Consider the following 14,157-nt stretch of genomic DNA (forward strand, 5'->3'; position numbering starts at 1 on the left):
CTGAATAAGAGTATTTTTTTCTAGGTAGGCAAATATTGAAAATAATAGGAAATGCAACTTAAAAAAAATAGTAACCACATTTCCCAACTATTAAGATCCTTTTAAAGTATTGGAAGGGTTTAAGGAAATTGCTAGATGAATTACTATTTTGCATAGCCAAATTGGATCTCTCTTTCAAGCGCATATTAAACAGCCATGCCTGTTAACACATGGAAAGGAAGTTCAAGACGATGCATGACCAAAGTTATAAAGACATTTTTGCAGAGGTTATCACAGGTGCAGTCTATCCTCAAGGAAAGCTAAACTTTGGTCTACAAATGGATTTGAACAGAAATCTTAGCTTCTATGCTTATGTACAGTGAATTAGGGTAGGCAGATTTAGGGCTGGCACAAGACATTTCTAAAGATGCAACAGACAGCCCCAGAAGGTAGTGGGATTCCTGTGCTTAGAGGCTTTTAAGAAGGGGCCCGATAGCCAATTATAGAGAATGCAGAAAGGCTATTCAAGGATTAGATGAGATGGGGCGGGAGCTGGGCTAGTCCATCTTTAATGATCCTTCCAAATGGGGCAGTCTATGAAACTGGATTCTTTTATTTATTCATTAGTTAATGACTCTACCACAGTAACCAATTCTCAACATTTCGAAACAAATTCATCTAAACTGAGTACCTCAAAAAAAAAAAAACAAAAAAAAAAAACCCTTGGTGCAATTCCTTACAGCTAAATGAGAAATTCTTTCTCTCTTTTTTTGCATGAAATAGACATATGTTTTGAATATGTTTTTAAAGCAACATTTCATAAAAGGTTGCTATGGAGAGAGCCTAATGGGGAAATATCTAGTTCACAATCTTTTTCTTTTCTCAAATCCATGAGTTTATTATTTTTAAATTTTAATCTGTCTCCTAATTTAAAAGCAATACAAGCATTAGTAAAAGAAAATGCCGTGCCTTTCCTAAGGAACTGATATGATTTTTGTTTTTGATGGACTGTGACAATTCTACATACCATTTTGTTTTAGCCACCAAGAAGCCCAGAGCCAAATGTTGGGCACAAAACAAGCATAGGGACCAAAGGCCTGAAAATATATCTTCTAGTTCCAAAGCTCAGGTTGTTTTCTGGGTACTCTTATGCTTTGGTGGTTCTGATTTTAAATTTTACTCTATTACACATTTCTTACAGGCCAGGTGACCATATAATTAATTGCCCAATCAAGAACACTCTGAGAGTGAAAACGGAAGCTATTAATAACTTCTTCAGGGCAACAGATAGAAAGTGGGACTGTCCTTGCAAACCAGAACTATGATCGTCTTATCTGTAGAGCTGAAATAAAAATTGAGTTTAAAGCACTTCAAGACAAAATATGAGGGCCCCACCTGTAGCACCATATATAACAGTTGAGACCAAAAAAATCTTGTAACCAAAATTAGAAAGCATATGGTCTCTACAGCTTGCACATGGACTAGAGCATAATCTCGTGTACGTAACCAGGCTACTTCTCTTTTTTGAGTTTTATGCTTTTGGGGGAAAATAACTCCTAAGAATATACTATAAAGTCTCTGGATGCTAAATAAATACATTCTTGAATCAGACGAATACAGTGAAAAAAAAAAATCTGGTGTCCTTAATAGAGACATACCTTGTACCTTGGATTCCAAAAACAGCTCTCCATAATATTGTAAGGGTTCATGGAACTGACAAAAGGCATATTCCCGGTGAGAGGGCAGCTGTTCCCCTCCAACTCCTTGAGAAACAAGACGGCAACCACTTCTACGTTCTACATAATGAACCATCTGCTCTGTGAATTTCTCTGAACAAGCTTTTAAACTGAGATTTGGATCTGATTTTCCCTTTTCTATGCTCCTTTCTCTTTTCAAATTGACTCCCCCGGAGCCATTGTAACCTCCGTATTCAGAGGCAGTCTCCTTCCTCAATTAACAGGGACATCCTAAAGTGCAAAGAACTTGGAGGAGTTTTAATGAAATGATGTCAGTGCTGACACTCAACTAGGTGGATTGTTTTTCTTAAAAACACACACACACACACACACACACACACACACACACACACACAACCTCCCATAGCAAACAGCAGGGACAAGGACCTCTAATTAAGGTCTTTAATGATCGGTTCTTAATTTCTGAATGTGAGGATCTTTGTTGCACTTTGAAGCTCAAGATCCCTTTCTGCTGAGATCTTTACACTGGGCGATTTTCTTTGTGTCGCCCATTCCAATTATGGAGTGATTTATCTCCACTTTTCACATTACTTCTAGAATTGCTCTAAGACTTAAAAAAGCAATATTTTTTAAAAAGGCCAAACACTTCTTCTGAATGGAATATTCTTAAATCAAAAATGTTTAAAGTGCTTATAAAGTGGTCACTGTTTGCAGATCTATACCCTCATGATAGCATTTACTAAAAACTAATAACTTTGCTCAATGTAGCCACCAAGTCATTTTTAATTTGTAAAGAATTAATTAGTTGTTATGATACAAAGTTTTATTTAAAGCTTTAACAATACAAGCAGCAAGGATGTATAGCTGAGTTTAAAAAGCAGCATGAGCCTTCTTTTACATTATATGATACTCATCTCATATAATACATATTTGCAGCCACAATCTTTTCTAAAAGTCTGAAATGACACACATAGAATTATTTTTCAGTGATTATTTCTCACAGGGAGTTGGTAGGAAGTAGGAAAAGTGTGACAACTTCCAGAATACCTTATATGTTTGTGTCTGAGTTTTTTTAAAGTATGATTTAATATTTTAAAAATAAATTCAAAATATAGGCTATGTAGAAAATTTAAGGCTTATTCATTTTTATCCACAGCTACAGCATTGGTTTAATGGACCAGAATCTATATCTCACAGCCCTTTAGTTATCTTCCTTAGTGACCACTACATGAACATGAAATAAGGTTGAGTTATGAACAAAAATGAGTTAAAGTAAATTAATCATCATTTGTGATTTGTAGTACAGAGTATTTATTTAGACCAGGGCTTGCAAATCAGTTGTCTACAGCTATGTCCGTTTTGATTCACACAATTCAGATTTTTCATAGAAAAGATTTGGAAGCTTTGCCAACATTAGACTCTTTTCTTACCTCCAAACAATCAGCCAGACCTGAGTAGTGCCCTGAACTTGGTCTCTACAATACAACTATTGTACTACTCTAGCCTACTTAGTTCCTTTACTTCACCTGTTTGCTTCTCAGTACAATAGAGTCTGCTATCCATAATCTAAGCTGTTAAAAATAAATGAGACTGCTAGGGGAAATCATTTTACAAAATCCCAAAGCAGCAGAGCCTTAAAAACTGTTGTTGGTTTTTACATCAAAAAACTGTCCCTATAGATTTCTTGGTTCCCCAGCCTAAAGAGGTTTCATGGCAAGTCTGAGGAAGTGCCATACAAACTATTACTTACTTTTACTTACCTATTATTTTCTATTTCTTTTCAACTATATATATCTTAGATCTATGTAAAGTTGAATCTCATTTTTCATAATGAAGATCGTAATTTATTATCTATAAACTGCCTTCCCCATCCTCCACCCCACCCCACCCCACCTACGCCTGCTATGACAAATGCTGGGAAAAAAGTCCATGGACTTTAAACATGTCAGTCCTAACAGTGTTAGGCTGATATAAGTTGCCATGGTCACACAATGAGAATCATTCTGAAAGGCCAGAGACTCCCAATCTGTAAAATATCAGGTCGTAGAAAGGGGACCTCAGGTGTCTTAATGGTAATACAACTAGATTGATTTAAAAAGTAATTCCTTATCACAGAATACATTATTGGGGAAAAAAAATAATTCCTGATTTGGGGTCCCGGGTCCTATGAGGTCTGTGAGCCCTTCAGTGGCTAACTAAAAGGAAGATATTAGTCTACAAACTGGATGAAAATGTCCAATTTCTTTGTTTCCATGTGAAAATCTATCTAGTCACTCTATGAGTGTGCTATCTCAAGCTCTGAGTGTAGCAGGGAGAGTGAGATCTGCCTGATTGTCAACAGTGGGAAACAGACCAACCAAAAAACCATCAACTGTTTAGAAGATGGAATTTTGAATAACAAAGGATCTGGAGAGAAAAACAATATTATAAGCAGAAGTGCCTGGGAATAGAGTGGGTACCATGGGTCTAAGTAACCCTTGAAGTTTACATTCTTTCTAGCTCTCTCACTTGGACCGTACTCTTTATCCACCAAAATTACTCCCTTTAGGAATTTCTTGTTCTTGCCATGCCAATAATAACAGTTATACGTTCTAGTACTTACTCTGGTCTGTTGCACTCTCGAATGGCTGTTTTGATGCCCCCTCCACATGTTCTGGAGCAAGTTCCAAAGGGACTCCAGCTTCCCCAGGATCCATCAGTCACAGGGACCTCCATTTCTTTGGGAACACAAAATCCATACTTGCAGTGCTGTATTTAATAAGGGGAATAGTGAGGGAGACTTGACACTGTGAGCTGTTACAGGACTGGGTGTCCTTTTAAACACAACATACATTAATTCTTTTCCATGTGTGGGTTTGAAATGCTGCAGATTCATCATCCAGAGGAATAATGGAAATGATAGGGATTTTAATCTCACACTTACTGATTTTAGGCTGGGTCTTCCTTTACAGCTTGCTTGAATTAAACTGGCCAGTGACTGGCTCCAGGCTAACAGCGTAGTTCCAATGACAAGCAAGCTTCGAACTGCTCGATTAGTTTACTTGGAAAAACCAGGAGTGGAAATGGGAAGAGTGGTTATAGACAGGCCCAAAATGAGTTACAGGATTTGCATAGTGAATCCCCATCAACAAGGCCTAGAGAAGTTACAAGTCTGGTAAACGATAATGCTTTATTGCTCCCAATTTTAATTACACTGGAGAGGGGAAAAAAAAGCACATTACGTGATTCCTATCAACACTCTCTAGGAAAGCTGTCAGGATGAGACTAAAGCAAAACGAACACACTACAGAGAGCCCTAAACTTTATTACTTGTTTGTTACTACTGATTTCAGATTCTCCAGCCTGGAGCAAGAAGGCCATGATGTTTAAAAAGTAATAGTAAAACGAAATAAAACTCCTCAGCAGGACAAGGGAGGAGAGAAGCCCATTTCAACCCTGTACCATTGTTGGGGTGTGAAGCCCTGACACAAAGCCGAGGTCACCAAGCAGTGGACAAAGGAACAGTGGTGGCAGTGGCCACAGGAGGGTGATGCCCCGCAGCTCGCTCAGATCTCTGAAGCAGAGCTGGTGGCGGCTGTCGCCATTTATCCCCAGGGAGGACACAGCCGCCCAGAGGGGAGAGGCAGAGAGGTTTGAAGGCCAGGGGGTGGGGCAGTATGCAGGGAAAGTGGAAAAATAAGAGGTAGGCGAAGGTCTCAGTGGAAACAGCAGGCCCTACCCCCACACAAGGCTTGGTAAACAATTATTTAAACAGTGCAATTAAGCTTTCTCCAGTCTGCCTGGCCTCCTCCCTTGTAATTATCCTCTTACAGTATCTGAGGACACATCCCTTTCCCTGGGCTGTTTGGCTGAGGCTTAAAACATTCTGCATCTGAACCCTGGGTGACTCAGGATATGTGAAATCTACACCAAGGCAGTGGGGACCACATCACTCTCTGGAAATCATTTTATATTTGTCTCTACAGTGATTATGAACACTTCTTAGAAAATATACATATAAAAATAAATGAACAGAGGGGCAGCTTGGTCTAGAGTACCTCTGCCCAGTAGACACAAAACATGAGCCACATATATAATTTAAAAATTTCTAAAGTCACATTAAAAAAAAACTAAAATAAAACCTTAAATTAATTTTAATATATTTTATTTAGCCCAATCTATCTAAAACATTGTTATTTCTATGTGTAATCAATGTAACGTTACTAATGATACTTTTTTAACTTTTGAGACTTGGTCTTGCTCTGTCACCCAGGCTAAAGTGCAGTGGTGCAATCATGGCTCACTGAAGCCTCGACCTCCCAGGCTCAAGTGATCCTCCTACCTCAGCCTCCTGAGTAGCTGGGACCATAGGCATACGCCACTCTGCTCGGCTAATATTTTTATTTTTTGTAGAGACAGTTGGGGGTGAGGGTTTCAACATGTTGCCCAGGCTAATTTCAAACTCCTAGGCTCAAGCAATCTGCCCTCCTCAGCTCCCAAAGTGCTGGGCTTATAGGCATGAGCCATCATACCTGACCTACTAAAGAAATTTCTAAAATACTCACTTTTTTTTTTCCATATTAAGTCTTCAAATCCTAGGGTGTATTTTATACCTAAGCACATCTCAGTTTATGTTGACATGTTAACATAGCCACATGTGGCTAGTGGCTACCATATTGGACACAGTAGGTCTGAATGGACAAAACTTAACAAAACATAACAGGTCTCGCTGGGTGCAGTGGCTCATGCCTGTAATCCCAGCACTTTGGGAGGCCAAGATGGGTGGATCATGAGGGAGGTCAAGAGATCGACACCATCCTGGCCAATGTGGTTAAATCCCATCTCTACTAAAAATACAAACATTAGCTGGGCGTGGTGGCACATGCCTGTAGTCCCAGCTACTTGGGAGGCTGAGGCAGAAGAACTGCTTGAACCGGGGAAGCGGAGGTTGCAGTGAGCTGAGATCGCACCACTGCACTCCAGCCTGGTACCTGGTGACAGAGCTTGACTCTGTCTCAAACAACAACAGCAACAACAAAAAACAGGTTTCACCGAGACTGGTAACTCTTCAACAAAATAACTCTTTGGCCTTGGGTGTATCCCTGAAGTCTGTTTCCACAGCCGAAAAATGGGGACCCTCTGGTCAAAATTATTTGGAGTGTAACATGAGACAAAGTATGTAACACACTTAGTATACAACTTAGCACACAGGGGACCCCACTTAAATAATAGTAGCGATGATAATGGCAAACATGTACATGCACTTAATATTCATCAGATGCTGTTCTAAGCATCCTGTACACACACTTAGTCCTCACAACACACTATCAAGTAGATACTATTATTATTTCCATTTGTACAGAAAAGCAAATGAAGGGACAGAGGGATTGATGCCAGACATCAGTAAGAGGCAGAACTGGTAATGAAACACAGACAAGATTGAAGAGTACATATTCTTAACTGAGACACATGCTGCCTCTCAACTGTGAGCAAAGGGGGACAATTTCTGTCATCTACGTAAGGACTGAAATTTTCACCAAAACTTAAGACTAATGAGATGGCTAGGTGAGACTGAGACTCCAGATTATTTACTCAATATTCATCCTTCCCTTTATTCTTTGGTAGTAGAACCTATATTTTCCCAAGTTTCCCTATGGATAGAGGAGGTCAAAGAGATGTAAGCAGAATTCACTGGGTAGGATTACAGAAGAGGCCCTTTGAACTCTTTGGCTTCATTATGCTGGGAAGTCAAACTCCATGGCTGGAGCTGCCACAGCCATTTTGTACCTTGAGGACAAAATTTTCTGGAAATATATCTATTTTTCCCTCTTAACATTTCAGACTTCAGTTTCTGGATCTCTTTATTCTATAAATTTTACTTCCACACAAGAGCAAAGTCTAAATGACCACTCTTCTCATTAAGCATTACTATAAACCTCAGAATGAAACAAAGAGGTAGGTTTATCAAGAGTGCTACCATTTAGCCCTGCACTTAAATGTCCTCATAGTTGCTTTCTAAAAGAAAACTTCTAATTCAAAACTGATGTGGAAATTAAATATTTCTTAGTCAAATGACCATTAATAGGTGTCCAAAAGAGAGGAAGAACTTCAGAGGAATAGGAAAAGTATCTGATATGACAAAGGCTGTGAATGGAGGCTGTTTGGGAAACATGCCCTGAGATAATCTCTTTTACCAGGCAAAATTCTACAAATCATAATCACATAGTAAAATAACGATTACATCATAACAAAGCACTAAGTGGCTGGTGAAATAAGAGCCAAAATAAAGTCAGCCTTTATTACAAATGTCCAAAACCATCCAAATAACATTTTATACAAATGTATCTTTCTGAGAAGCTGGAATGGGGACTTGGAGATTGATTTTTTCCAAAGGAAACTTGAAACAAAAGAGTTTCAAACCTCAGACTCACAAATAAGATTAAAATGAAAATGTTAATGGACTTAAGAGAGTGGAGAAAATAGAGACATTAGTGAGTAATTCATCAAAATAGCATTGTGTCAGCAGCCCAAGATAGATTACTGCTGCAAGAGCAGAACAGGAAGACGAGAAAGAAAAAACATTAACCCAGCGGCCAAGGGAGGCAGAATGTGCTAGCATATAGAGAAAAGGCACATACTGCCAATTCTATGAAAAAGAAACAAAGGAAAAAACTCAAAGAATGTCTATGCCAACATATTCACCTTCTTTGGCATTTCTAGAATGTGTAAATACTCTTCAGGGTATTTAAATATACCCACATCTTTAATGAAAGCTGCTAGACATGACACTTTTCTGAAACAACTAAAAATGGACCTATCATTTTCTCTGCACAGTTCCTTCTCCAAAAGCATCCTGAGCCTGCCTTGGGAATGCTTTGGAGGCCCTTGCTCTTGCTAAATACAAGCATACCCACTTGCTTCTGTTTATTAAAAGCAGGGGCTGCTGAGAGCTCTCCCAAAGCTTCCCATCCCTCAGAAGATATAAGATTACCCTACAATCCCTCCTCTTCTGCTTCTGAAAATAAAACCAGAAGATTGGGAAAAGACACATCTGACATCCTCCAAGTTATTCTGGATTACAGAACTGGTTGGGTAACTATACTGCTATATGGAGCTTGATAGAACATTTATGACAATTTTACTAAATACAAGTCATTTTATCACGATTGAAAATTTTCTTTGCTCTGTGTGTGTGTGTTTTTTTTCCCAGCAATAACATGTGTCAGAAATAGACACAGTGGGTGGATCTATTGGGTTGAGAACCGCAACACAATACCAGCAATTTCACCGAGATCAAACAGATTCAACTGAAGTACAGGCATTGATCGACTTACGACCTATGCAACTTACGACCATTCGACTTTACAACCACAATCGCTAGCCACGACTGCTCCGCGTCTGGCAGCGCAAACGTTGTCCAGCTGGGCGTACAACAGTGCGGACCAGCTTCTGGCAGCACTACCATCTCCGTGTGCACCATTTCAACTGTACATATAGCCGACTCAACTTACGACCAAATCATGTTACGACCGTCCTGCGTTCCCGACCGTAGTCGTGAAGTCGAGCACTGCCTGTAATATAATAGGCTGGTTCTAACCCAAGCCAGCTAACCAAGTTGTCAAATAGGATCCCCCACCAGCTGGTAGCAGTTGTTTGGGTCTTTCTGTTTAGCAGGACTCTGAGGCCACATCTTAATTTTTTAAGAATGAGTGCCATATTCAATTTTTAATGGCTGCCATAGATTCTCAGACAAAACTATGACTTTGTAGCCACCAATGCACTAAGTTGCATGTCTTGCAAAGATTCACTCTTTGGCCAAAGAGCTATATTTCTCTTTAAACTAGTGAAAGCTCTAGAAGCTATTATACATGTATTTGTATAAACTTTTTGTTAGGTGTTATTGAGGAAAGCTGTATTCTCAATTGATGAGGTCCCAGCTATGAAGAAATGAGAACATGAGCTGACTTTGTTGCCCATTTAAGTCAAATACAAAAGCATCTTCATTATAATTTTTTATTTTTGCATTAGACCTTATATTTTTACAATAACTTTCATGTCCTGTCCACTGAAGAAACCACTAGGCTTCCTCTTTGCCCACCAGAAACGGGAGGAGCTTGAGTTAGGGTCACTCCAGTAGACCCTGCTGCCCCTTCAGACAAAGCAGTGGAGGAAATGAGTGTGCAGAGGGACTGCCCCACATGATCTGAGTGACCTTGGACAGATCACTCATTGTTCTCAGTTTCTTGTCTATAAGATCAGGAAACAGGGAGTTAAGTTTCATCCTCTCTTAGGACTTCCTCCACAGAAGCATTCTGGGTGGTACTGATTCTGTACAGTAAAGTGGAAGAAGAGGAACTGAGATGAGAATAAATTACTAAAAGTAAGTAAAAGTAAGTAAAATGGGCAATGGAAAGAAGAGAGAAAAAAAGGAAAAACATATAAGGATAACAAAACACTCAGAAATATTCAGGGATTGTATCCTTGGTAAGTGACAGGATGCCATTTTTCATGTGTATTTTTTTTAAATCAGGATTTATATGCAAAACTTTTGTATCTTAATTTTTGGGGTGAATATCACTAACATGCTACCATTTTTTAGAAGCACACTAGGTACAGAAGGTTAGGTTAATCATACTCCCAGGTGCGTGAGATACAGTTACATTGGACCGCATAAATAGCAGATTTTGTTTAGCTATTAACAAATAAGTAGGAACCATTATAACCAGCTCATGAGAACTTGGATTTGGATATATCCTGGATGACACTATAGCTCCGTAAAGGGAATAACAGCGGTTGCTAAAAGCCTGGTATCATAGCAGTACGTGTAATAACTGTACTCTATTTCTGTATTTCCTCGATTCTAAACTGTTCCATCAACTTACCAATAGCTTTCCAATACCACCCCCAAAAGAGAGAGAAGAAAAAGAAATACAATCTCACATTAGGTGTTCCCATAACTTGAAAAGCACACTGGGATTTTAGAAATGTTTAAATGAGAGAAAGTCTTAAGTTGAGAGAGAGTCTTAAGTTGAGAGAATGTCTTAATATTGAAGCAATAATGATAGGTATATTCCCTGGTATCAGCATTATGCTATAATGTTAAGTTTTTCAATTTTTAATAGTAAGCTAAACGTCTATCCTCTAAAAAGTATTATGCATGCTAAAATAGACTGCATTATCTTATATTCTAAATATCAGTGTCTGATCATACAGCCCAAATCATGCACATTTCTGCCTTAGGACAGAAGGACAGAGCAGGGCGTTACTTGCCTTTCCAGGCTCGCACTCCGTCCCGTCGGCCCAGGGTGTGTGCTGAGTCCGGCAACCTTTGTGTACTCCATCGACATTATTGCACCAGAGCCGTCTACACTGCATCTGCTCAATTCAATGGAATGACAACTGAGTGGCAAGTGATTTACTTGACAGTATCAAACAAGGAAAATCTTGCTTTCAGCTAATTTTTCACCAATGACATAGGGTAAGTGGGAAAGGACATTCTTTTCTTGGTATGATAAATGCTAAAATATTTCAAGAGCTGTAGACAGCAGCCCATATAACACATTTCTATGCCTGGTAATGGATACCCAGGTACTCACCACCAAGCTAAGGAAAGAAAACTTCACCAGCACAGCTGAAGGCCCTATGTACTCATCTGAGGTCCCTTTCCCTTCTCTTTCTTACCAGAAGTGACCACAGTCCTGAGGAGTTAATCACTTCATCATTCCCAACACTTTTATTACAAATGCATATAAATCTCCAGTAATGGACAGCATTTAAGCTTTGCAACTTACTACCTCACCGCTTTCCAGGCCAAAATTACTAAATTAGAAGTGCATAAATACTTGTGAACTTGGTCAACTTCATCAACAACTGTAACATACTGACATATCCTACAACTTGCTTTCTTCCTCCTGTAAACACTATGTTTTTTTAAAGATTTATTCCAGTTGATATATTTAGCTCTATTTCAGGGCATACTTTTAAAAGATTTTTTTTTTTTTTTTTTTTTTTTTTTTTTTTTTTTTGGCTGGGCATGGTGGATCACACCTGTAATCCCAGCACTTTGGGAGGCCGAGGCAGGTATATCATGAGGTGAAGAGATCGAGACCATCCTGGCCAACATGGTGAAACCCCATCTCTACTAAAAATACAAAAAAAATTAGCCGGGTGTGGTGGCATGTGCCTATGGTCCTAGCTACTCTGGAGGCTGAGGCAGAAGAATCACTTGAACCCAGGAGGCAGAAGTTACAGTGAGCTAAGATTGCTCGCCTGGCGAAAGAGCAAGACTCCATCTCAAAAAAAAAAAAAAAAAAAAAAGATTTCTTAAAATCTTTTTTTTTTATCTAGAGCCCTTGATAAATCATTTTTTTTTTTTACTTTTTGTGATTATTAAAATAAACCATACTTATAATAGAAAAGTTGTGAAAGTATTAAAAGTTTATTTTTTTTTAAATAGAAAAAAGTTTCAAACTACCCAGTCTTTTCTGTAGTTTTTTTCTCCCCTTTTAGAGTTGAGATCATACTTTATAAAATTGTTTATCTTGTTATCTTAGAATTGTATCAGGAGCATGTTCCCAGATGTAGATCACTTTCAATTGCTGTAAGAGGGAGACACTATAATTTGCTTAACCTTTCTTTTGCTTGGCATTTCAATGACTCCTAATCCTTCCTATCATGAATAACACAGAAACAAATATCACCAGGAATCAAGTTTACTCAAAATTTTGTTACTATTTCCATGGAATACTATTGTACTTCTCAATTCACCAGGCAATCTCTGAAGACGCTTCCAGCAAAAGAAACACACGCTGCCCCAAAGAGACAGAATGGGCCGCCCCATAGAAGCACAGTTCTGCTCATCTGCCACCTCATCTGCTGTATTCTATCACTGGCCCAAATATCCACAACACATGCATCAAATTATCACACAGCCACCCCAGCTGAGGCTCGACCAGAAATGATTTCAAGCCCCAGGTGGTCCCAGGACGCTACCTTGACAAGCTAAAAGACAGAAATATGTTTGTCTCATGAATTACTTCTGAGTCTAAAAGAGTTCCTATAATTCAGGACACCTGGACAAGTCATAGGGCATTAAAGGCCACAAGGAGAGAAAAAAGCTGAGCTCTGTAACCGTGCTGCCTCTGAGCTTCACTTTCACTTCTGAAATGAAAGTGATGATGGCATCTCCCTTTTGGGCTGCTGTGAGAGTGAAATGAGAACATTCAGATAAAGCACCATTTAGCACTGAGCAATAGTACTGTTGTGCCATCTTCATCATTATTATGATCATTAATAGTCAACTTTACTCACACTTTTCCTTGGGTAGTTTATATTAGAGTGAGAATCCAGTGGAAAACTATGAATAAAAAGAAGTGCAGAATTAACAGATGAGGGCGGAAGTGGCCCTTATACACTTACCATATATGGGCACACCTGAGAACCTGGTCCAAAAATCAATTCACATTGTTTATTCACGTTGTAAAGGATGCCTGGCAGCTGGACAGGCAAAGGATAGGGTCTGGATTCAGGTTCGTTCAGCAAACACTCGCCATAACCAGTGCTATGGAAACACACAGAAACACACAAATGGTGAGAACGGTGGCTGTCAAGGGCTCCGGATAACAATCAAGGCCTCCCCACCATTGTAACGGTAGAGATGACAGTTACTTTTTAACATGTGCTTTATTCTTTACATCTAAGATTAAATCCAGATGCTGAAGTTGTTTTTGCTGTCTACTTTGTAGAACCACATGTAATGAATACAACATTGCCAGTAGGAAATACACATCTGTCACAAAGTTGATCACACTTCACAGCAATTATCTGTTTATATTTTACTATCTTTCCCAATAGACTGTAAGCTTCTTAGGGGCAAAGACAGTGTGTTTTTCATCCAAGCACAGGGCCCTGTCCATGACTACAGGTGCTTAGTAAATGTTTGCTGAAGGGATGCATGAGCGAATCAATGACTCACAGAAAGAAAACACCTTACACCATCTGGCTAAAAAGAAAAACAGCAACCTTCTAGTTCTTTCGCTTTTCAGCAAACACCTCTCCTGGAAAATTCACACCCGGTGAGTTCTGATTAATAAAGCCTCCTCTTCCCTGTGGTTGCAGAAATATACACCCAGTAACTCTGGGACAATCACTTAACCTTTCATACTTCTGAGAGAGAAGAGCAATAAATCTGTGACACAGGGGCATTGTATAATGTAATTGGATCTTTGAGCAACCTCGCAGGAAGCTTAAAAAAAAAAAAAAAAAAAAAAAACCAAGAAAAGAAAGGAAATGGGAAAAATAGAGAAAAGGGGGAGGGAAGAGAGAGGGAAGAAGGGTGAGGCAGAGAGAGAATATCCTCAATTCAACAATGTGGCAGCCGCTACAATTTCCACTTATCCACAGAACCTGCTTTGGGATCATCTCACTACCCTACCCCTTTCCAGGCCAAAGTTACTAAATTAGAAGTGCATAAATACTTGTGGCCTTCGTCAAGAAATCACAT

At 39.1% G+C, this 14,157-nt stretch overlaps 1 protein-coding gene across 4 annotated transcripts in view; it reads right to left on the minus strand.

Moving 5' to 3' along the window:
• The window catches only part of ADAMTS9 (ADAM metallopeptidase with thrombospondin type 1 motif 9), a 207,846-nt gene that overhangs the window by 156,972 nt on the left and 36,717 nt on the right, over positions 1 to 14,157 (minus strand). For all 4 annotated transcript variants that reach the window (XM_074404499.1, XM_074404500.1, XM_010350914.3 and 1 more), the window contains 3 exons: positions 13,074 to 13,215; positions 10,926 to 11,030; positions 4,279 to 4,424 (listed from right to left, as the gene is read on the minus strand). In XM_074404499.1, the coding sequence (XP_074260600.1) occupies positions 4,279 to 4,424; positions 10,926 to 11,030; positions 13,074 to 13,215 (393 nt within the window). The remainder of the gene's footprint in view (positions 1 to 4,278; positions 4,425 to 10,925; positions 11,031 to 13,073; positions 13,216 to 14,157) is intronic.

The sequence above is a fragment of the Saimiri boliviensis genome, chromosome 8 (assembly GCF_048565385.1).
Source record: "Saimiri boliviensis isolate mSaiBol1 chromosome 8, mSaiBol1.pri, whole genome shotgun sequence".
In the NCBI taxonomy this organism is placed as follows: domain Eukaryota; kingdom Metazoa; phylum Chordata; class Mammalia; order Primates; family Cebidae; genus Saimiri; species Saimiri boliviensis.